The following is a 24,983-nucleotide window of genomic DNA, read 5'->3' as shown; positions in this document are numbered from 1 at the left end:
CAAAGGCACTAAAAACCCAACGGCAATTAAAGTCATCTTCTAAGGGCTGCCAACACTTTCCAATACCATTCCTTAATAAGCCACCTCATCGCCTCTTTCCTTTCTGTGTTCATGGCCAGAACACAGTTCAGGTCCTCATTATCCGTCGGCTTATGACAGTAAATCAGAGTCCGTTCGCACCCTTCCTTCTCGCTCTCTGACTAGAAGCAGCATCATTTCTGTCTCCGCAAAACTGTAAGAGCCTCCTGCAGGCTTTCCTCCTTCCACAGGGCCAGCCATTCCCCACAGGCCAGCCATTACTTAGAAATTCAAATCCAATCATCCTGCATCCCTTCAAAAGCTCTCCCAGGCTTTGAGACTAAAATCTAATCGCTTCCCACAGCCTAGGGGGTCCTCTCAGAAGGACTTCCTTCTACAGCCAATGACACTCTCCTTACTTCCTCACACCCTCAGCCACACTCTGGCCAAGTCCTCCTCCCATGAGCACTTGCACTGCCTCTTAGGTTTCTTAGCGAAGTGGTGCACATGCGCAGTTGCAGGGGGGGGGGGCTCTCAAGAAGTCTTGTCTTCAAGAGAACTTTCCCTAACACTGCTCCCCCATAGCTGTTTACCCCCCTGCTTAACAATGTATCACTGTTCTCTCATCTGCAAATTGGGAATGACAATACGCCTCACTTTGACAAGTTATGGTAAGGATTAGAGGGATACAGTGCTATATGGCGTCTGCTAAAGTTTTAGCTATCATTTTAATGTAAAAAAAAAAAACAACCACCTATTTGCTACATGTTTATTATCTTCCCTGTTTACTGCTGACAGCAGTACTTTCACACAAGGCTGGCCCCTGAATATAAATAAATACAAGAAACAGCCAATTCGAACCAATGGCCGTCCTTGTAATCAGTTGCTTTACCCACTTTACCTTGAGTGATCTTTCTAGAACACACTGGGGTTGGCTATGCTTCTACCCCTCTTGCTGCTCCCTAAATCCTCGGTCTTGGTCTTCTCACCAAGCTCAGCAGAAATCCCTGAGATGACGCACGGATGCTGGTGGGAGTGGGGGTGGAGGTGGGGGTGGGGGTGGGGCAAGCTGTGGGATCTGGGGACTTTGCAACCTGCCTCACCCAGCACCTCTGAACTTGGCAAGGCTCTCTCCCGGAACAGCAGGGCAAAGAGGACCCGCTGTTCTTTTGGAACATTTGGAGCTTCTGGGCAAGTGTTTATTTTAAAAAGCAAGGTTTGGAAAAGTCTGAAAGCGGCCATGAGGGCAAACCTACCCACCTTTGCCTGTCTGGTGAAACCCTTCGCCATCTGGTCCTGCACGCTCATTTCTGGACACTCCCCAGACAGGGTAAGTGGCTTGCGGCTCAGAGACTCATTCAACATCCCACTTGCGAGCAAGCTGGATACTCTCCAGAACTCCCTTGTCTGCCGTCTTCACTAAGCTTCAAGACACCACTCAAGCGTCATGTCCCTGTTCTGGAGCCTTCTGGGTCCCCCTGTGCTGATGATGCTGCCCTTCTTCGGGGCTTCCGAGTCTGCCTGTCACGGACCTTCTAGAAGGAATAGCAGGCTGCTTGGAGAAGGCTTGCTTTCCTCCCCAACTTTCCAGGACAGCAGCAGTCGGCAAGTCACTCCCAGTGGGCCACATCTGGCCTGTATTTGAATAGCCCGGGAGCCAAGAATAGTTCTTATGTTTTTAAATGATTTGAAACTTAGGGGTGGTAGTGAGAATAATCATGACAAATAAAACTGAGACGGAATTCAGGTTTCGGGGTCCATACTGTTTCCTAGGGTCCTAGCTCCGTGGATTTATTTGTGTCCCAATCCCTGGCTTTGTTTAGAGAACATGAGGGCAGTAGCTATGATTAAGAGATTAACCATAATTAGGGGATTAAGAGTAGTTTGCAAAGAGTAGAATATGAACAATCTGGCACTTTGCAGAAAAGTTTGAAGTCTATATAGCAGCATGGCTGTTGGACTAAAAATAGTGCCAAGTTCCCCAAATGCTAACTTCTCTGAAGAAAGCACTATAGCAATAATCGAGCAGAGGAACTAATACACTAAACCAGCTACTATTGAAACTCTAAGCTTTTAACAGGAGTCTCCATTAAACCCTTCCCGACCAGACTCGGACCCTGCAGAAGAGAAGGCAGAGAGGATTTAAGGACCAGAGGGGATGGAGGGCATCCAGGGAATGACAACAGGGCTGATGCACACAGACTCACAGAGATGGAGGCAGCGTGCACACACAGGACCTGCGCTGGTCTGCGCCACATAGGGTCCTAGGGCAGAAAGGAGAAGTGGGCATGTGTCCCCATCTCTAGCCCAGAAGCCATCTCCAACTGATAACCGCTTGAAGATGAAATTTTAGTTTCCTCCAAGGCAGTCTCACTGGGGAAACAAACTACTCTTCAGGGCATGTGCCCAGCACTAGACAGCCAACAGAAAACAACTCAATAGAATCTTTGGAAGTTCCTGTCTCAATATTATGGTAGGGCTTTAATATACGTGTGTGTGTGTGTGTGTGTGTGTGTGTGTGTGTGTGTGTGTTTGTGTATGTGTGTGTATGTGTGTGTGTGCGGGTGCACGCGCACATGCGCCTGTGTATGTATATACATGTGTATGTGCATGTGCATGTGTATGTGTGTGTGTGTGTGTTTGTGTATGTATGTGTTTATGTGTGTGTGTGTTTGTGTATGTGTTTATGTGTGTGTGTACTCGCGCCTGTGTATGTGTATGCATGTGTATGTGCATGTGCATGCATGTGTGTGTGTGTGTGAGCGCGTGCACATGTGGGCATGTAAATGCATATATATGTGTATGTGTGTGCGCACGCATCTGTGTATGTGTGTGTGTGTGTGTGTGTGTGTGTAGGTTCTTTGCTTATATATTATAGCTTCCCAGTTAGTGTTTTTACAGGATTCCTGAGAATGAGGGAGGGGTGTTTCTCTGAACCTATATCTGTTTCTTGTGCCTTTTTAGAAGACTCTTTTTCTTCGGTTTGTTTAGTCCTATTCCAATGTATTAGCTTTTGTTTTATCTTATTATACTTTATTATTAGCTCTTAGAAGTCTGTTTTCGAATAAGAGACAGAAAGATGATGGACCTGGGTGGGTGGGGAGGAACTGGAGGAGTAGAGGGAGGGGAGGCCACTGTTTTCCTGATATATGATGCAAGGGCCGGGGAAAGCTATTTTCAGTAATGGGGATCGGGGTGGGGGATCAGCTATGGTAACATAAATATCAGCTGTGATGGTTTGTATATGCTTGGCCCAGGGAGTGGCACTTTTAGGAGGTGTGGCCTTGTTGGAGGAGGTGTGTCATTGTGGGTCTGGGCTTTAAGACCCTCAGCCTAGCTGCCTGGAAGCCATTATTCTGCTACCAGCCTTCAGATGAAGATGTAGAACTCTCAGCTCCTCCTGCACCATGCCTGCCTGGATCCTGCCATGCTCCCGCCTTGATGACAATGGACTGATCCTCTGAAGCCAGAAGCTAGCCCTATTTAAATGTTGTCCTTTCTAAGAGTTGCCTTGGTCATGGTGTCTATTCACAGAAGTAAAACCCTAACCAAGACACAGGCAAATTAGTATTTCATGGAGGTAATAATATAGGAAAAATTGTGAGACTAACAGATCAAGCAACCTACTCCCCATGTTTGTGGTTCCCCTGGTTCTCTAGTAAATAAACTAGACCCGTGATTCCAACTAATTGTCCCCATGGTGGCTTTAAGGCTTCTCAGTTTTCATGTGCCTACACATGCTCAGGGAAGTCACTGGCAAACCTTGTGGGAAGTGAGATGATGTCCTGCTATTATAAATGACATCATGCTATTGTGAATGATGTCACACTATTATAAATGACATCATGCTATTATAGATGATGTCACATTATAGATAGTATCATACTATTACAAATGACATCATACTATTGTAGTCAAGGGTTGGCCAGTTTGGCTTCTCTATCATTCTCCTCTGAGGGAATCCATCCTCAGGACCTGCTGGGGGCAATCTTGTGTTTGGCTTCCTTCTGATTGGACCAAATGTTAACACCTGTTCTGAGAGCAGCCAATGCGACATTGAACAAGTGCTCATGGTCTTTCCTGAAAAGGTGAGTTGGACCCAATGCCATCTTTTTCCTGGTGATCGGAATGAAATGCTCTAGAGAGTCACTGCCAGTTAGTAGCCAAGGCAGAAGGTTTTAGATGTGGTGGAGGTCAGGCTGAGGCATGTTCAGGTAGAGGCCCTGAAGGGCACATGTTTGAGGGAGCAGACAAGGCCCCCTGGGTACAGACTCATGTTAGGTGGTCAAGCTACCGTGTTCACTAAGGAACCTTAGAGTGGGCATCGTCATTTCCTGATGCAGAAAAAAGCTCCTGCAGGTTGCCTCCTGGGCATGACCACTTGCCAACCCTACATACCAGGGAACTGTCCTGTCTTCGTTACAAATCACAACGGTGGTGCCAGCAACAGGTACACAGCATTACCTACACTCCATATTATCTCAGGAGTTCACACGAAAACACTGTGATACAAGAAAGCTCCCTATGAATGAATGAAAAGACAAGGCACAGAAAGACTAAACCGTTTTCCCAGTCCACACATCTGCTATGTCGCGGCTTCTGTCCATTGAGCTGCCTCTTGGCACTGGGCATGTAACCCTCCTAGAGCACTCTCAGCTGCTCTAATTCCAGGATTATCACAGAACTCCCAATATTCCTGTCCACAAAATCACTTGATCTTATGCATGTACGGCCTTGCAACCAACTGTACCCAACTAGGGAGGGTTTCCGGATCAACACTACACAGAAGAAACCCCTGAGAGAGCATCCCTGACATATTAGAAGGTTCTAGAAATGCTCCTATAGCCTAGGATAGAATGCAATTAAATGGTTGTCACACAATCTGAAAGTTAGTTATGAGGTGCAAGGTCTGGAGAATCTAAGTACAGCCCTAAGAATGGGGAGGCTTTAAAAAAAAATGTGTCTAGGAAATAATAATGACTTTGATCAAACAGGAGAGAATAGGAGTAACAGGAGTGGGTGGGTACTTAGTAGGCATTTTATGATAAAATGCAAGGGAGGGAAAGGAGACAAGCCTCTATCCCAGGCACCACAGTTGGAACGTAAAGGAATTCACTTTCTTTTACTGAAGTGTGAATTCAAATCACTCTGAGCCTGTTAAAAACACAGGCTGAAGGCCGGAGAGATGGCTTAGTGGCTAAGATCCCTGTCTGTTCTTCTGAAGGACCTGGGTTAGATTCCAGCACACACATGGCAGCTCACAACTACCTGTTCACTCCAGTCCCAAGGGACCTAACACTGCCTTCTAGCCTGCAAGGCCACTGCATGGCATATGGTACACACACACACATCCAGGCAAAATACCCATACACATGAAATAAACACAATAAAATAAACAACTCCCCCCCCCAAAAAAATTGCCTGCTGTTTTGTGTGACAAGACTTTTCCTGGAGAAATGTTACACACCTGTCACCTCATCCCAGGCAGGCAGCCGGTGACAGACCAAAGTACAGATAGCACCAAATTCCAACTTACTGGACTGCAAACTTTATTGGGGTCACTTACTGAAGCAGGTATGACTCAAAGACAGTTGCATCACCAAAGCCCAGGCCAGCGTGAGTGAAAGCTCACAAAGCTGCAGACCTGAAGCGAACAGCACAGCCTGCGAGCAGCTCAACTCTCCAAAGGTTGGAGAGTTCCCTTTCTAGGCCCCTCAAGTAATCTAAACCTCTTCCAGGCAGCTTGGCTGGGCTCTCCCTCTTCTTCAGGCAGCTGGTCTGGTCTCAGAGTCTTCTTTGCAGCTTGCTTTGTCTGAAAGTCTTGTAACTCAGCTTCTAGTCTAATAGGGAGGGACCTAGTGAGTCTGGTCAGCTTCAGGAACTTCCTAATGCAATTTTGGAGTTGTTTACCTTCCTGATTAAGGCACTTCCCAGCAGGATGGAACGTTCTGAATCTTGTAGGAAACATACAAATCCAATCTTACTCCCTTCCCACTTCTAGGCGCTGATTTAGTAATTCTATGTTGGGTCTAAGAATTTACATTTCCAGCAAATTCCCGGATGATGTTGGCACGGGTGGTCCACACACCACACTTTGAGAAACACCAACCTACAATAAAAAGCTCTTTCCTCTAGAATTTGAATGTTGTTAGAGTGACCACACAAACACCAATCATGTAGGTTTCTACGGCCAGAGATGCCTCCCATACTGGCAACATAAGCATTCTGACTATTGCTTTGAAGAGCTGGAAGAGTAAATAGGATACCATCTAACCCAGAAGCTGAGGAGAAGGGATCCTTGACACATCAGCTACTAAGAAAAGGAAAAAAAATGAAGGTGTATGGTGACTAGAACCAGGAAAGCACAGAGTCCATCCATTTCCAGTGTGATCCTCCAAGATCCTTCACTTGTTGATTCCATAGACCCTTCTTAATCTCTAAGTGCACAGCAGATACTGCACTAGGCATTGGAGCTTGAAGAGAGAATGCTCATGAAGGTTAGTCACAGGCCCAGATGCCAAGAACAATCTTAGCGAGAAATGAATGGCTGAGGAACCACATGGGGCACCAGATCGTAATTCAGATGGTGACAGATGTAGACTCAGAAACTCTGTTCACCACCAAGGAGTCTCTGTTTCGTCACCTATAAACAGCTGGTCTTATCAATTGGAGCCTTGCCTGCCCCACACAGGACAGGATGAACACTAAAACTCAGTGTCTGTGGGGACTGACTGTTCACAGCAGTGGTCAAAAACCCAGATCCTAGACCCCCATCACATAAGTTCTAAATCCTTTGCTATTTGCAAGCTAGGAACCTAACCAAAGCTCTCTGAGCTTCAATTTTCTCATCTATAATCATCATAATAACTGAAGTCCTTGCCTCATATGGTGACGGAGAATCAACAGAAAATAAGGCATGTAAATTGCTTTGCACAGCCCCCGCCATGATAACTACTCAGAAGATACTAGCCATGATTGCTTTTCCCCACTTCCTAAGTGGGCTCCATCATTACACTTGTCCTGTGTTAATCCACCCTTGCATGTCAGATGTCTGTAAAGGTAGAATTGCCCGTCTAGTCTACAGATGACAAAAACAAAGGCTAGATAGAATCATAACAAAAGCTGGAAGGGCAATCAACATCACAGGAAGACTGTATCTTGAGGTCAGCGGGTCACACTGCCAAGCAGAACTGAGCTATCACTTCTCAGTAGCGATGTGTGTCTTGGCTGTGGCTGGTAGAGACTACAGAAATCATTTTGTGGTTGCATATCTGCACGACAACTGAATTACATCAGAGTTGTGTGAGTGTGAAGGAGGGGGGGCATACCCACCTGCAACAGATAGAAAGAACTAAAGAATCAATCCTATGAGCCAAACTACGAAAAAAATATAATACCCTCTATAGAGGGGCTAACAGTTGTATTTAATCCACAGGCAACCCCAGGACCCAACTATGGCAGCCAAACAAATCTAGAATAATCTATCTTCACAGACCCAAACACAAACACCTTTCAGGCATTCCTGTGTGCCAGAAGTAGTTGGGGTTAGTTCAGAGAAGGGGGAAGTTAAATTAACTTCATAAACTAATACACATAATTAAAAACATTCACTGCTATATTAATCTAAACACAGGTTCATTGCAGAACATAATGAAGAAATTAAGGCACATAATGTTTTAAACTCAACATAAAATTGGAGGCAGACACTGTCTTCAGAATACTCTCTACTTGCAAAGCCTCATGGTAGACCAGAGGTTCTCAACCCTTCTAACTCTGTGACCTTTATTACAGTTCCTCATGTTGTGGTGACCCCCCCAATAAAATTATTTTCATTGCTACTTCATTACTGTAATTTTGCTACTGTTACAAATTGCAATTTAAATACAGGATATCTGACACGGGGACCCCTGCGAAAGGGTCACGACCCACAGGTTGAAAACCACTGTCCCAAGGGAAATCATTTCCGGTCTTTTTAAATCACAGAACTTTCAGGGGACATTTCCAGAAGTACCAGGATGGCAAAAGGAACACAAAAGTAGACTCAGGGAAGACTAGGTTGAAGCTTCGAGACTTTGGCATTTATTATGTTATTGATCATAGTTTCTTCATCTGGAAAATGGACCACTTTTCACAGAACCAACCTACCAGACTTGCTGAAAGACGCACAGAAGCCTCATCTGGAGAGTGATAGCCGTCAAGGTTTCTATTGCTGGCTGGATTCAAACAGTAGGACCAAAAGCAAGCTGCCGAGGAAAGGGTTTAAGTACACTGTTACCTCATTGTTTACCACTGAAGAAAGTCAGGGCAGGAACCTGGATGCAGGAGCTGATGCAGAGGCCATAGCACCATAGCAACGGTGTTGCTTGCTGGATTCCCACGCCTGCTTTCTTATAGAAGCCAGGATTAGCAGCCAGGGGTGTCCCTATCCACAATAGGCTGGGTCCTCTCCCTATCAAGCACTAATTAATTAAGAAAATGCCCTACAGGCTTGGAGGCCTACAGTCCAATCACATGGAGGTCTTTTTTCACTTGAGGTTCCTCTCAGATGACTTTAACTTGTGTCAAGTTGTCATAAAACTATCTAGGAGAGGGCGTGTTAGCCCTGGTGCCCATCAGGGGCCTCAGAGAGTGGGACTGCAGAGGATGACCATTAGAGTATGCTTGGGATCTGCAGTTCATGGATGCTTTCTGTGAAAGCACAGTGAAATTTGGTGGCAAGGTAAGAAAGAGAAAGAGGAGGAAGAGGAGGAGGAGCATGCCTGTGCGTAAAACATTGAGTACACATTCGTTGGATCCTAGAAATGAATCCTCAGCAGGGAAGAGAATGAGTAGTTGGGAGATAAGAGATGGGCAAACGGTGAAAGGCCAGTTCTGTCATTATCATGGGCTGATGGAAGATGGACCATACAGGTGGCAAGAGAGGGGAAGGAAGAAGGTAAACAAATCCAGACTCTTGAGCCTTCCTTGGCAGCCTGCGAATCGCTGATGAAAAGAATCAAAGAAAGAAAACCGGGGTGGGAGAGCCTATGTTTGCTAGGAAGGTTTGCAATAGCTGTTGCAATCTGCTGGGGCTCCCTCTATAGAGTGCTTCAGGTCCAACTCCTCTCTCAGGCACCTAGAATTCAGCACGCCTCTCAAACACAGATTCAAGACCCCGAGAAAGGAAATGCAGTCGAATGACAGCATTCTCGTGAGTGACAGCCAAAGCCACACTGATCCCATGACCCCATTAAACGGGGTTGCAACCTGCTATTGTCTCTTCAGCTGGCACAATCGGTGGCACCCAGCACAGCTGACGGCTCACGCAAGCAGGCCATCAAACAAGTATTTGTTGAGTTAAGTATCTTATCTGCCTATTTAATTGGTTAGAAAATTGTGGCTTTTTTTCATCAAAACTACCACCTTTTTTCCCCCTTTTCATTCAAACGTTCTTAAAATGCAATCCCATTAAGGCTTTTAATGCATTCCAGGAGCAAAGACTTGACTTAAATGAAAAAAAGAAAAGAAAAAGCAAACTCCCAGCTCCCACCTGTGCAGCCACGGCTAGCTATTGTTTGAACCTGAGTATATCATTTAACTTGGATGACAAGCTCAGAGGGTAGAGACCCCATCTTTCAGAACATACAGCTCCGAGCGCCCTGGGAGTTCTCAATAAATAACAGCAGCGAGAAACACTGCACAGGGACCTGTTTTAATTATTTATTTCCCCCCCCCTCCATTCCAGATTTTTGGCAGCCTGTGTTTATCCTTTGCTCGATTTCCAAGGGGGCAGCTCTCTCCCAGGAGCTCCCGTGAAGAAGGATAAACAGCTCTAGACTAATCCTGCCCCTCCCCATCCCAGCACAAGGAGGACCACCTGATTGAGCCAAAACTGGATTCTGTGTGCACTCGGGATGCATGCTGGCTTTGGAAGGAAACCGAGTCCTCCAGTACCCAATAGGTAGATGCAGTCAAGAGAAATGTTGTTTTGGCTCTGCACATCGACACAGCTGTCAGATGGTGAAGCCTGGACTTCCGTCGTAGTTACCTGCTGTGGGGCCTCGGAGCTATTGCTGTTAACCCCACAGACAAACTGCCTAACGCTAAAGGATGCAAAGTAAAATTGGGGGGGGGGGCTCAAGTCTTTCAATAGAGAAGTAAAAGGGCAGCGATTTAACAAACTTTAGCCATTAGATTATGAAGATATTATAAAGGAAGATATGAAATATTAAGTTTTATGCTTACAGCAAGGCTAAGCCATGGGGGGGGGGGAACCTGTGCTCTTTGTGTTTCTGTTGATTTATACTAGTAGCAAAATTAAATGGCTATGTGCTTGCCCTAGCAGAGAAGAAGCGCGTGACCGGAAGCCTTTTTTCTCCAGGAATAATAAGACTAATATTTGGTAAGGTGTGCTTTGCAGAGGAAGGGCTGGAGGGGAGTGTCTTTCTACCCCGCGTGTCAATATACCTTAGGGGAAATGTTTCAGGCACCCTGGTACACAATAAAGGAACACGCAACAGTTCTCTACTCTAAGACTTTCCCACTTCCTCTTCTGATTCCTTTCACAGCAAAACAATAGCAACTCCTGTAGCCCTCCGTTTCTGCCCTTTGAATTCTGTCCAGTGACTAAGGAGGCTCTCAGCAGGCTTCCCTCTCAGGAGCCATATGCAGAGTTACTTGCCAGCAGCCTTGGGAGGGCAAAGGCCTCTGCAGAAGTACACAATGCCTCCGTAATCCCCATCAGCTAGACCCTCTTGAACTGTCGCTTTATTTTCCGGTCAAAGAACTGTCAATCTCGAGATTTCAAGCTGTGGCTGCCCTGTGAGCCGTGAGGGGAAAACCTGTCTTTTGCCTGGTTTAGGCACAGCTCACGGGTGGTGCCAGAGAGTCCCGCAATCTAGTCTGGAAATTTGCAGCCCCAGAAACTGCCTGGAGCACCCCAACACTTTCCACTCCTCCCACCCCCAACCCTCCCACCCCCGGCTCTTCTTTTCAGGGCGAGGCTTTGTACACCGTAAGCTGCCTCCCGCCGCCTCTGGTTGTCTCCGCCAGGTTGAGACCACAGCCACCCTCGGCCAGCCACAGCCCCGCCCCCTCGCGCTGGTTCAGGCTGGGCGGTCTGAGAGCGGCTTTTTGCACGGTAACATTTATTAACCAGTGTGGAGCAGGCCACAACTCTACAGACCACATCACATAGGTTGCAGTCAGAGATTGGGGTAAGGGAGGGGGGGGGTCACAAAGGCCGGGGTGTGGCGGCGAGTCCTTTAGATTCGTTAGCTTTCCTGTGAGAACATCAGTAACTGCTAGCCCAACGTCAAGCCCACATGCCTACTAAGACTCCGGTCTGGAAGAGGGGTTAGGAACAGAGGGTGGCGTGGGGAAGCCCAGCATTTGTACTAAAAAGAATGAGAGGCTGCCACTAGAGTTTTGAACCTCCCTCCAATCCGCCCAGCTACCCCGTCACCCTTTCTACACGCTCCCTCTGGGGACCCCAGACTGTGCTTTAGAGTAGCCTGCAATCTCGGCCAATCGGTGGTGCTGTGAACCTGAGACTTGGTAAATGTCACCCAAGTCTTCATCCGAGCCTCGGGGACAGGACTTACGCAGTTGTGCTCAGTCGCCTGAAAGTCCCAGCTGCAGCTCCTGGCGCGCGCCTGGATCTCACTCATCCTGAAGAGGCAGAGAGCCGTGGTGGCGGGGGAGCGCCTCTCCTGGCCCTCTCCAGTGGCTGCGCTGAACACGCCGGCCCAGATGTCCACAGCCTCCACCAGGCTGGAGGAAAGCAGCAGGCGGCGGCCGTCGGGGTGGCCGTGGCCGCAGTCGAGGGCCGCCTGGCCTTGGAACAGCACCTCCGTGCTCTGCGCGATGCGCGCCATGCTGGGCCAGCCGGTGGCAGCGCCACTCGTGTAGTTGTAGGGATAGTAGGGGAAGTAGACACTGCCTTTCCAGAGAAAGGCGTCCACGAAGTGCAGGCTGCCCGCACTACCACGTAGTTTCAGGCGGCCCAGCTCCTGCGTGGCCAGACTGCGCCCCTCCGTGTTCTTGAGCGCGATGGCCGTGTCGTGATCCGATGCCGCGGGGTTGCAGCGGTTCGCGGTCTCCGGCTCTGGCAGCACATAAGTGGCGGCTACCGCCAGGTACCAGACATCGGTGCCGCTCGCACGGTACACCACACCGGCCGTCGAGCCCTGCGGGTGACACGACACCACCTCGGTGCCATTGCGCAGGGAGCTGCGGTTCAGGTTGCCCAGGGGCCGCACCTCGCAGGCGCCCCGGTCGAAGGTCCAGCCGGTGAGCAGCAGCCCCTCGAGGCCGGTCGCCCCCTCGCGGTAGGGCAGCAGCAGCTTGCTGAAGCTGCTCCCGGGCCGGGGCCGCGCGGGGGGCGCCAACGAGACGGGCTCGGTGCAGTTGCCCGCTTGGTCCCGGTATAGGCGCGAGAGCCTGTTCTTCAGGCTGTAGTCCAGCTGGTCCAGGCAGCTGCCGCTCGCCACGAACACGCCGTCAGCCCGGCTCGCTGCGATGGCTCCGATGGCTTGCTCAGATCGCCACACCGGCTCGTCCGCGCCCCGGGCGGGCGCCGCCAGCGCCAGCAGATAGGCGATCAGGGGCAGCGGTGCGGCGGGGTATGGGGGGCGCGGCGGCGCCTTCCTCCGGGAGACCTCCATGGGGCTAGGGGGGCCGCCCCCGGGCAGGGCGCGCGGCAGCTCGGGCGGCTCAGGCGCGCGGCGACGGAGACGCGGGCGGCGGTGGCGGCGGCGGCGGCTCCTGCGCGCGCTCGGGCTCCCGCGGCCGCCCCATCCCCGCGGCTCGGCCGGGAAGGAGTACAGGGAGGACGGCGCGCGGCGGGCTCGCTCCGGCAGCCTGTGCCGCGGCGGCAAGCCCTGCGCGCTCCGGAGACGCTTCCTCCTCGTCCGCCTTCGCCGGAGAGTTCCTCTGTGCGGCGCGGGCGCTCGCGGGGAGGCGCGGAGGGGAAGGGAGGGGACGGGCGGAGGGGAGCGAGGCGGGCGGGGAGGGCTGGAGAGGTTGGGTGCGCTTGTGCGTTTCACTTTCCCATTGTGAAAGTGGGATGCAACTGGCCCCTTCCTCATCCTCTTCCTCCTCCGCCCTCCGCCTCTCGCCCGCCCTCCCTCCACGCCCATCTCCCTTCCCTTCTTGATTCGGTGAGATCGGGAGGAGGGAGGTCTCGTAATTTGGGTTACTGTGTAGGTGGCCTCTTTCATCTATTCATAACAAAGCTGAGCCGCCTGCCGCGGCCGCCGCGGCTGCCACCATCGCCCCTTGCTCGCCCCGGGTTCCCCCGGCACCGGAACCGCGCACGGAGCTGGCTCCCGCGCTCTCCAGCCCGCGGGGCTGCTCCAACGCCCGGGTTTTGTTTACGAGAGCAGCCCCGGGGCAAAGCCGAGGCTCGGGGAGCCAGGACCTAGGGTCAAACGGGTTGCAGTGGAGGCCCAGGGCTCGAGCCCCTGGGAGGCTGCCAGGGCGGCTGACAGGTGTGGAGCGGAGGGAGGGAGGCCTCAGAGATGCGCGGGCGAGCAGGGGCCAAGCTGGAGGAGGCTGAGGGGGACCAAGGCGCCCCTGTGACCAGGGGTGGGTTTCCCTGGGTCAGAGTGAGGTGGGAGAAAGGCGCCACACGCTCGTTGTGGACAATCCCTCTGGCCAGAGCTCTCATATTTGAAAAGGCTCCCTGGTCTCCCTTGGCAACGGAGTCCCAGGCTCTAAAAAATCTAGCACTTAGAAAGTTCTGCTCACTATCTAACCCTAATGGCAAAAGCTAACATTTATTGAGAAGTTGCTACGTTCTGGGCGTAGCTCTAAATGCACCATGTCGATTTTGATTCACTTACTGCTCAGGACAACGGTATTAATTCGTGACTTTTACCATCCATACTCAGCTTTTGAGAAAGGTCTTGGAGAAGCTATGGAGCCTGCCAGGGTACAGCTGCTAGCAAATAGCACAGCTGAGATTCGAATCCACACCTCACACCAGAGCCTCTTACAGTCTTCATGCCAGTCCAGGGCCACCTGTGGGCTCAGCAGCCAGGACTCCTGTCTCAAGAGTCCGGTGTTTCCAGAGGGTCTCCTTCTGCCACCATCCAGGTATCACCGGTCAGCTGGGGTGCCCCGCCCCCCGCAAGCCCCCAAGAATTTCTGGAACAGAAAATCACTGTGCTCTGGGAACAGGCGGCTCATGCTTTCTCAGAAGTGGGCTACCCAGTGGCAAGCCATGGCGCCTCCCAACTCTGTGGCAAATGGAGAGGGAGCTAAAGGCCCTTATGGGTCCTTAGGAAATGATCTGCATTTCCTTCCGTGATCATTTCCACACCGTGAACTGCAACTGGTTGCTGTGCGTTCGTCCCTCCAAGTCAGCCCAGCTCTGGATGGAATCTGCAATTTTTTAGGGGACCTACGCTGAATGAGCTTCCTCAGAGGTCAAATCTTGCTGAGCCAGGCACCTGCTGCCGGTTTCCACAGAACTGCTTAGATCTGTCGCCGCTGCTGAGAGGGGAGCTTGGAAAGGCAGAAGGCAGGAGAAGGAAGTGGGTAAGAAGCTTGAGAGTCTGATCGAGGTGTGCAGCTGAAGTGTTAGGGGTGGGGGCGGCTCAGTGAGGGAGAGTTGGAGCCAGGCCTTGACTTCCATTTTCTCTGCTGTACACACACACACACACACACACACACACAGACGCACACTCACATACACACATACACACACTCACACTCACACACACACATACACACATATACACACATACACAGATGCACACTCACACACATACACACAGACACACACACATGCACACATATACACACACACACACTCACTCACACACACACATACACACATACTCACACACACATACACACACACATATACACACACACATACACACACACAGACTCACACAGACACACACACACACACACAGACTCACACACAGACACAAACACACAAACTCTCTCTCTCTCTCTCTCTCTCTCTCTCACACACACACACACACACACACACACCATTCCTTCAACAGTGGCTTTTAAAAGCTGGGGCCTGTGGCCATCTTTCCACGTGCAGCCTCTCTGGGGACTGGCTCTGGTCCTTTCTCTCTACCGATGGGCAGTGCCAATGCTCTCAGATGGGAGGTGGAGGTCGTTACCGCTTCTGTAGTGTCAGAAAGTAGAGGAGAGAATAAAGAATCGGGAATGTTGGTCTAGGTTGATGTTAATGTGGATCTCTTAAGCGAAGCAAATCAAATGGCTTACTTGCTTAACCCCCCCCCCCATTCTCCACCACTTGGAATATTTTAAGAACTTTTTGCATCACTTAAATCTAAAACACAAACAAAAAAGCAAAATAGCCCTCTCCAACATAGTAGGGCAAACACGCGTCAGTCTCCCTGTAGTCACTGTGGCTGACTCTCAAATGGGCTGTGGCGGCATTATGGGCCAAGAAGCAGCGTTCAGCTCCATTCTAGAGAGCATCTATCTTCAGTGGTAACCAAGGCAGTTCCCTAAACCCCACAGAATTGCTACAGTCAGTCACAGACCATCTTGGAAACTCTTTGGATTAAACATGGTATGGCATGTTGATCACTGCTCAATTCTTTGCTGTGGTCTTTTGAAAATGAAGAAACAAAATCTTACAAAAATGATCAGCAAGGCATGGAGAGGGCTCCGATGGTCCCTGCATCTCCTTAGTTTGCTGAGACTTTCCCACAAGAAGGCTCTCTCTCCTCCTGTTTTAATCGTGTGCAGACTCCTGAGGTGGAAGAAACCAGAATCCATGGTAACTTTTTGGCATGAAAAACGTAGGCTATTAAGAGACCCCGGAAACAGGTTCTTTGCTGTCCCTACCCCCATTTTGAGCAAATGCCTCTGCCCCTTCCCAATTTTCTCCTGTACTAAAGCTCCACCTTCAGGACACACATTCACATTTGAAAAGTGTGGGAAATAGGAACAACTCTAAATAAACATTTAGGCATAGGGTCTGTACTTCTCTAAAGGTTTTCTCTCGGACACACCCATCTGATGGAAGGTATGCAGCTCTCCCATTGCAAAGCGTCCCTCTCCACCTGGCTGGGCCCATCCATCTTGTTGGGTGTCCCTTATGGCACGTTTCGGAACTTCTTGTAACACAAATGGCTGAAAACCAAACAAAAGAAGGCGGTTCAGATCCATCCTCCAGGCAGACCTGCTACCACGGAAACGGGTTCTGAGCAGTTGTACACACAGCCTTTGCTAGCTGGAAAAGGCTTCATAATGAGAAAATATCCACTCCCTCAGGCACTGGAGGCAATCTGGGTTAACCAAGCCATCTACAATCAGACTCACTTCTGCTGGACAGGGCTTTATAGACGCTGTGGTTTCCTGCTGAGCCTTGGGACATTAGAACTGTTCAGTAGGCGATTGGTCACAGTCACAAGACAGTTATCATTCACATCTGACTTTTCTGCTTTGCTTTTATTATTTCTTTTTAACTGACCATGGTTTAAAGGGCTGGTTGGGTTGACGGGAGCCGGAAGCAACTGAGAATGTTAGTTCTGGGGGTCGACAGGTTCTTTACGTCCCCTTTCTATGTAGCGAACACCCTGCGCAGAGTCTGAGCAGTTCCATACAAAACACACCTGTTTTGGCCTCCTTGGATTTCAGACAAACCACCTTTCCTTTCTACAACCCCGCTCATATCTATGTGGTCTTCGGGCTGAAGACCTTATCAAAGTTTCTGGCTCCCCTTTGGTGACTGACAGGAAAATGAATTGAGCCAGCTTCCTTCCTGGTCTGCAGATTAGCAGATAGTTGAAAGTTCATTAGAGGAAGTATCGTTTTATAGTTTGAATTGGTGCTGAAAGATGAGTTGAACAGAGTTCAGCCCACAGGAAAAGTCAGTCGGATTCATGGATTCATCGCAGTCACGAGATAGGCTGAGGGATTTGGCTGTGACCTGTCGCTTCATTGAAGGCTGGAGTTGAGCTGATTGAGCCGGCTGGGCCTGCCCTTCCTCCCCCAGCCCTCATCCTCTCAAGTGTTTCAGGCCCTCGTCAAGGATAGGCTCTCTCACAAACCTTCAAACAAGTTCTCCAGGCGTGGCTGAGGGAGTGCAAGACTGTCACCCATCATGGCCTTGGGCAGATGGAGAGTAACCTTCCTTCCATGCTTGGCACCCAGTTGTTAGTTCCTGTGAGAAGGCTGGGTAGTGCAATGGCCTCACCTCCAACATTTCCCTTGTCAGCTTTCTCTGCCATGATTCAGCAGAGTTAAATTACATACCGCTTCCCAGAAGAGTAGACTCATACATGAAGGAACAGGTGGACGCTCAGAGCTGCTATTCTTCACTTAGAGTTCCAACACTGACTTTCTTTTTGTTTTGTTTTTTCAAGAAAGGGTTTCTCTGTGTAGCCCTGGCTGTCCTATAACTCACTTTATAGACCAGGCTGGCCTTGAACTCAGAAATCCGCCTGCCTCTGCCTCCCAAGTGCTGGGATTAAAGAGTGCGTCACCACCGCCCGGCTAACACTGACTTTCATGAAGCCATATAAGAACCTTCACTATTATAAGGGCCTATGGAAAGGGCGAGAAATGCCAAATCTTTTCAGAGGCTGTAGAGTCTGAGACATTAAGTAGCCTGGCACTCGGTGCTTTGTTACGGAAGCAGCGGGCTGGGCTGGCTAAGATTTTTGTCAACTTGATATAGACTAGTATCATCTGGGAAGATGGAATCTCAGTGGAGGAATTGCCTCTATCAGACTGGTCTGTAGGCAAGTCCGCAGGGCCTCTACTTGATTAATGATGGATGTAGGAAGGCCCCGCCCACTGCCGGTGGTGCCACCCTTGGGCAAAGGGTTCTGAGTTGTATGAGCAAGCCACGGGGAGCAATCCAGTAAGCAGTGTCCCTCTATGGTCTCTGCTTCAGGCCCTGACCTCACTTCTCATGAGGGAGTTAACCCTTTCCTCCCCGGGGTGGCTTTTTCTGTCTCGGGCACAGACTCAGTAACGAGACGTTTCTTCAAACACTCACTATGCCTGTGGTGAGGAATCTGAGGCTGCCCTTGATTGACAGCAAAATACAGTTAAGCCACCAGCAGCCATAAAGTTTTCTAGATCTGCAGGAAGTAGGCAAACTCATCAGCTAATTACATCATCAGCTGTAGGACACTTCTGCAACTTGGGTGGTCTCTTAAAATTAAAATTAAAAATTTACTTAATTTTAAGTTAATTAAATTAATTGGCTAGAATAATTTAAATTAATTTTAAATTAAAATTAAATTTTTTTTTATAAGTAAAGATTTAGTTTTGGAATTTGTGGCCATCCTTGCTTGTATTTTTCTTATTGTTCCTTTGAAATGAAGCACCAAAAGAGTATTAAGGGTAAACACAAAATACTGATCCTTCTTAGGGAAAAAAAAAGTCTTTTCAAGTCTCTGCTCAGCCATCATGCTCAGAGACTCGCTGTTAGTGTAATCCTGGGTCCCTGAGTCTCCTGATAACTGGCAGGCAGCTTGGTACAAACTCATTCAACGCGAAGAGCTTCCATAAAGCAGGCCTTCATATTAATAATAACTCGAACTCTTAAAATGAATAGCAGAAGATAAGATTAACAGGCAGATATCTCCACAGTCACTTGTGCTTCCGCTTCCTCGAGATTCTGGTGGGGGAGATTCTCGGAGCTGACAGTGAAGTGGCTGGACTTGAGTGCGAGCAATCTGACGCTCTCTGCAGAGCTCTCTGCGGAGCTGGGCGCTGCTTATTCCGTGGTCCTTGCCCTCCCTACGAAATATCGCAACGGAGCCTGGGAGGAAGCAATTGGAATGAGTTCTGAGTATGGGCGGTGGCTGTCTGGTGGCTGGGCATGTATGTGGTCCCGAGGAAGAAGGGAGAAGCATTTCTTGTTCTCATCCACGCTGGGGAAATATTGAGGGCACTGCTGGTTCCACTCGCAATGCCAACGCTAAGGGTCTCACCCACCGAATCCCAAATGGGCTGAAGACTTTTCTTGCTTTTCTTCTCCTTTTGCCACGCCCCCTTTTAATGTGTGTGTGTGTGGGGGGGGGGGGTAATGTGCACATGTGTGTGCATGCAAATGAAGGTCAGAGGTCAACACTGGCGTCTACAGAATCTGAAGCCTGATCCAGCCTGGCAGGCGAGGGATTCACATCTTTCCCATCCTACTGGCCTAGGACTTACTGACATACACCATGATACCTAATATTTACATGGGTGCCGCAGATCCAACCTCAGGCTTATATAGCAAGCACTTTCCTGATTGAGACATCTCCCAGTCCTTTAAAAAAAATGTATTGCATTTTATAGCTATAAGTATTTGCTTGTGAGTATATCACGTACTGTGTGCATGGCTAGTGCCTGCAGTAGCCAGGAGAGGGCGCTGGATCACTTGAAACTATAGTAACAGACATTTGTGAGCCACTGCATAGGCCTTGGGAACCAAACCTTGATCTTCTGCAAGAATAGTCACCGTTTTCAATCCCCCGTGCTTTTTTAAGATAGCCTCTTGCTGTATAGCCCAGGCTGGCCTCAAAGAAGAAATTCTTCTGCCTTAGCCTCTCTAATGTTGGGATTATTAGGCACAGGCAACCGTGTCTGGCTTCATTTTGCCTTTTCAAAAATCTTTTACTAAGATGTGACTTAAAATGAAAGAAAGGCGGGGTGGGGGGAGCCCTGTGCTGGTTTCCTGTATACAGCACCATGAGTTCGTAGGTCAGGATACCCACTCCAAACCTAATCTACCCCTCCCTTCTCCAATCCATTCTGCCTATTTCTTCTTGCCCATCCGTGCTGCGCAGGCGTCAGTTCTCCCATCATCCCCTGCTTTTCCCATCCCGTTCTAAACTGGAAGTCTGCATCTACAGACATAGGCCTTGCCTTTTGGCTTCTGGTTGGAGTCAGCCCACGGGAGGCCCCGTGGGAGACCCCGGAGTGGAGAGCTTAGGGTGAAGCTCGGTACTAGGTCCCCCAGATCCCTACCTGATAATCTGTACACTAGCTGTGACCACGCCCTCTAAAAGGTCACTGGTCCCACGGGGGTGTCCTCTCTCAGTGCCCTGGTTTAGTCAACCCCCTCACCCTGCTCCCTGTTCCCGTGGCATGCAGCGCCTCCTACTGATGCTGGCTCGGGTTTGCCCACTTTACCATGCCCATATCTCAGTCAGCGCCTCACTCCTTCGATGCTTCGTTCCTATCACTTGCTTCCCACCAGAATATGACCATCAGTTGAACCTACCGCGAAGGATCCAGAAGGGATACGGCACGGCCCTTCACCAGGGACATTTGGCAAAGTGCATGTCCTTTATTTCCAAATGGTTGGTGCATCCAGATCTGACAAGGGGGAAAAGGCATATTTCATTTTTTTCTCCATGGCCTTTCCTAAACTAAATTCAGCCCATTGATAGAAACAAATGGAAACCCTACTGGGCAAGATTATTTTTTCCCAGTTAAAACATAAAACTAAAAGTACTTAAAAGTGAATCTGGACTACCAGGAGCTAAGGGCGCAGGAGGTGGTGGGGGCACAGGCAGTTATGATCTCTGAAATACTGTTGAATGTTTGAAGTATATTTTCAAACAAGACACAAAAAACCGAACAGACAGCTTTTTTCCCCTCTTCTTTAGACATTTTAATCCCCCAAGTCTGAGCTCCAGCAGTCACCTCGATATAGTCTAGAAATTTTATGTCTATTCATGGTTACCAAAACAGAATTAGGAGGAGATCGCCAGACTGCTTCACCTCCAGACCTCATCTTAGTTCACCCCACCCAATATTTAAAGAGATGAGTTGGATACTTCCTTCCTTCATAGCTCAGGCACACTTAGGTGATGGGAATGGGAGACGCTTTAAGCTCCAAAGATGGCATGTTTTAGAAGGTTACCCCGCCCCACCCCTGCCCCGCCCCTGCCCCGCCCCCACTCTGCCCCACCCACGCCCCACCCCCTGCCCCCACTGCTATGGCTTCTGTTCTTTTTCCACAGAACCAGCCAATCTGCAATGCCCTCATCTACTGGACATCTCAACGGTGATTAAATATTTACAGTGTCAAAGGTCCCTTTTCCCTCATCATGAAAACTGCAAACTTTAGAGCAAAATGGGGCTTTAATTGTGAGGAAAGGCACAGACGCTTAGAGTTAGAGTCAAATAAAACAGCCAGAGAGGCATGTTTTGGGCTTTTTGGTTTGGTGGTAATGGTAGGGACGTCAAGGATGGGGGGGAAAGGGCAGTAGGTCATCATTCTAGTGCATGATCCTGCAAACTAGATTTCTTGCTGACTGAACGATTGGAGGTAATAGGGGTGTGCTGGGGCCAGCGAGCAAAACAGGGCTGAAGGGAAGCCTAGCGGTTCTCCTAAAGACCATCGGGAGCCCCTGTGCCTCTTTCTCAACTGTGTATAGATGGGGTCTGTTCCCCAAGACTTGTGATCCCTGTGTGCCCTGCTGGTGCTACCCCAGCCACCTCGACCCCTAGCTGGTCCAGTATACCAGCTGAGCACCTGTGCTCCACAGAGCAGGTCATTGTAAGGTGCCGGCTGGCTCAAGGAGGCAAGTGGGACTGAAAGCCAACCAGCCCTCTGCTCACTCGCCCCTGCCCTCTGACACAGGGTCTTTCTGTGTCCAAAAGAAGGGAAGCCATTTTCCTTGTACCACAATATAATGGCCCTAGACAGACCTCAATTCTAGATCCTATGTATGCCTCCAGTTAGTAGGTTTGTAATTAAGTCACCTCGGGCTCTATGAGTCTCAGCACCCTCATAGAAGATTGGGGGGAGGGGGAGCCATGACTCACAGAGGTTACATGAATACTAAATGAGATAATACTGGGGTGGGGAAGGATGTGTGTAACCCAAGACCTGGCTCACAGGGTCTGCTCAGTAAATATTGACACTGTTACTGTTACTGTTAATTGATGCTGAGTTCCAATGCGATGTTAGGCCTCTGTATTAGTTTCCTATGATTTCCATAGTGGAGTCCCACAAACTGGCTGGTGTAAACAACCAAAATCTCCCTAACTCTTAGGCTGTAAACAGGACAGGTTCCTTTGTAGGCATTTAAGTCTTTCTAGGTTCACCTTGTCTATACCTTCATGTGGGATTACTGCTCTTTTGGGGCAGGGATTTATTGTTGCTCATGTTTCCTCTAATATTGAAACATTCTATCCATCCTGCAGGGAATCTCTAGCAGGAAGCTAAACAATTCAAAGTATCTTCAGGAAGTCCCTGAAACTGACTAGATTCACTGGTGGGAGGGCCCCACCAGAGAAAGCAATAAAAGCAGAGAGTCCCCCATGACAGGGGAAGAGATGAGTTACAAAGATCCTCAAATAAGCCAAGCTGCAGACTCTGAGACCAGACCAGCTGCGTGGAAGAGGTATAAATCATCCCGGCTGCGTGGAAGTGGTTTAAACCACCTGAAGCACCTGCTCAGCGGCCTGCAGGCTGTGCAGTGTGCTCCACGTTCCCAGCTTTGTGAGCTGTCACCAGTCCTGGGGGTGGCCTTTGGTGGCGCAGCTGTCTTTGAGTCGTTCCTGCTCCTGTAAGTGACCCCTCACCTATATTTCCATAAGGAACCCCGATAAAACTCGCTTCCTGTGGATTTGGTTTATTGCTTATGTTAATTGGGTTCCCAAATTATATGGGAATTCACACGTCCCTGCCCCCAGCTGGTTCTAATTGGTAAATAAAGTTGCTGGCAGCCAACAGCTGGGTGAGGAGACAGAGGTGGGGCGTTCGATTTCCCAGGCAAGGGAACCACAGGAAGAAGGAAGAGAATCACCATCGCCAGGAAAGGAGCTGGTCCCAGCCTGGGAAGTGTAGGAAGGGAGGGAGGAAGGGAGAAACGGAGGGAGGGAGGAAGGGAGGGAGGGAAGGAGGGAGAGAGAGAGAGAGAGAGAGAGAGAGAGAGAGAGAGACTGCCAACATCAAAGAATTGGGGCTTGTGGCCCAGGAAGGCTGCAGGCCTGGGTCTGTCTGTGGTGGCCAGGATGGAATATAGGTTTTAGTAAGTAATCATTCAAGAATACAGAAGGGGAACGTGTGTTTGCAGCAGGGAGGTTTGGAAGTGCCCAGCCAATGTGCATTTAAGATATATTAAAATAAAAGGCTGCTTATCAAGAAGCACACTTGCTGCCTCTGGCCGGAGTTTACAGCAGATGAACGCACTATGGCTAACTCACTGCTTTACCAAGTTGGACTTTGGTGTGGTATCTGTACTTTGGTCTGTCATGGGCTGGGGTGAGTAGACATCTGTATAGTGTCTCAAGGCCTCATCACTGCAGTCAGACTTCAGCCTCTAGGGAGAGACACTGATATCAACCATATTAGGATCACGAGCTCATTTGATAAAACGGTAGAAAGGGGTTCAAAAAGTGTTTCCATTTGTATGTGGGACGGAACCTAATAGAGCCAAAGACACCAAATCTAGTTGATAAAAATACACGTACTTGGTCTCTAAAACCAACCCAGAGGTAACAGCACACATGCCCTTTGGAAGGCATGCCCTTAGCATCAGCGTAGACGAGGGGCCCCAAGAAAACAGGCATTAAATAAATAGTCTTGACCCTCTCAAGCCAACCCTTCTCCGGGTGCCTGGCCATGAAACAGACTAAGTAGATTAAAAGAAACCAGCCTGTGGCAGAAGGGGGTGGGGAGTTCCCATGGCCACAGGGTGCAAACCCAAGAATCTGACTATACCTGACCCAGGAACAGACCCTGCTCAGATAGCTCCTCCATCTTCCATCTTACCCAGCATATTAACTTAGGCTTAGCATTTGACTCTTACCCTAGATGTTGTTGAAAATATCAACTATATACTCAGGGACTTTCACACGCAGGTTAAGGGCTCTTAGACCAGAGCAAGGGATGTAACTGGTACGGTTTTAGCAGACTTGGCCATGTTTCTTAAGCAAGCTGGACCCTTTCCTGCCTCCAGATCCTCACATGTTTGGTAATTGTACCTAAAATTTCCTCCCTTGTTCCTTACTTTGTGAGCTCCTATTTGTCTGCCACTTTTTGTGTTGAGTCTTTAAATTATATCAAATGCTCCCTAGTAGACGCTCAGCTCCTTTAAGAAAATGACAATAGAGTTGGGGCTATGGTCCAGCGGGGAAATATGTGCTTAGCATGTTTAAGGCTCTGGAGAATGTGTGGATGGGTAAATACAGATGTATATATAGATAAAATATAGATAATATATACATCTATATATAGATGTATAGATGGATGGATATATAGATGGATGGATGGATGTATAGATGAATGGATGTATAGATTGATGGATAAATGTATAGATGGATGGATAGATGTATAAATGGATGTATGAATGGGTAGATGGGTAGATGGATGGATGGATAGATGTATAGATGAATGGATATATATATGTATGTATGTATAGATGAATGTGTGTATAGATTGATGGATGGATGTATAAATGGATGGATGTATAGATGTATAAGTAGATGTATGGATGTATAGATGGATGGATGGGTAGATGGATAGATGTATAGATGGATGGATGTATAAATGGATGTATAAATGGATGGATGGGTAGATGGATGGATGGATAGATGTATAGATAAATGGATGTATAGATGGATGGATGGATAAATGTATGTATAGATGAATGGATGTATAGATTGATGGATAGATGTATAATTGGATGGATGTATAGATGTAGAAATGTATGTATGTATGTATGGATGGATGGATGGAAGAATGTATAGATAAACAGGCCAAGTGCTCTTTCATATCACTGTTAATTCTTCTGAGGTCAGGGATAGCATCTTAGTATTTCTCTACCATTCCTTTCCTGGTGGGTGGGGACCCTACAGGTGTCAGTGACTGCAGGGATCCACGAAAGGTGAAAATAAAAACTCAGGTCAGATTGACTTCATCATCCTGGATCAGACTCAGGGAGCCTGGTACCAGGTGGTTCGTTGTGAACATGTTTAAAACAGTACAATTTGGGAAAAAGCTTCCAGGCAACAATCATTCCTATCCC

The 24,983-nt window shown here is 48.9% G+C and overlaps 1 protein-coding gene and 1 long non-coding RNA gene across 3 annotated transcripts in view; both read right to left on the bottom strand.

The window, feature by feature from the left end:
• The window catches only part of Plxnc1 (plexin C1), a 155,584-nt gene extending 142,495 nt beyond the window's left edge, over nt 1-13,089 (bottom strand). The window contains exon 1 of the mRNA XM_052165531.1: nt 11,601-13,089. Within this exon, the coding sequence (XP_052021491.1) occupies nt 11,601-13,085 (1,485 nt within the window). The 5' untranslated portion in view covers nt 13,086-13,089. The remainder of the gene's footprint in view (nt 1-11,600) is intronic.
• A 1,870-nt stretch (nt 13,090-14,959) lies between these two features.
• Nucleotides 14,960-16,124, bottom strand: LOC127671150 (uncharacterized). 2 transcript variants are annotated; one of them, XR_007974674.1, is made up of 3 exons: nt 15,980-16,124; nt 15,631-15,745; nt 14,960-15,148 (listed from the first exon to the last, which is right to left on the bottom strand). It is a non-coding gene; the product is annotated as an uncharacterized LOC127671150 (long non-coding RNA). The 2 variants fall into 2 exon arrangements; XR_007974673.1 differs by having other exon boundaries at nt 16,008-16,124.
• Between the last annotated feature and the right edge of the window lie 8,859 nt (nt 16,125-24,983).

The sequence above is a fragment of the Apodemus sylvaticus genome, chromosome 20 (assembly GCF_947179515.1).
Source record: "Apodemus sylvaticus chromosome 20, mApoSyl1.1, whole genome shotgun sequence".
NCBI classification, from domain to species: Eukaryota; Metazoa; Chordata; class Mammalia; order Rodentia; family Muridae; genus Apodemus; species Apodemus sylvaticus.
This window is presented reverse-complemented; position numbering and strand designations above follow the sequence as displayed.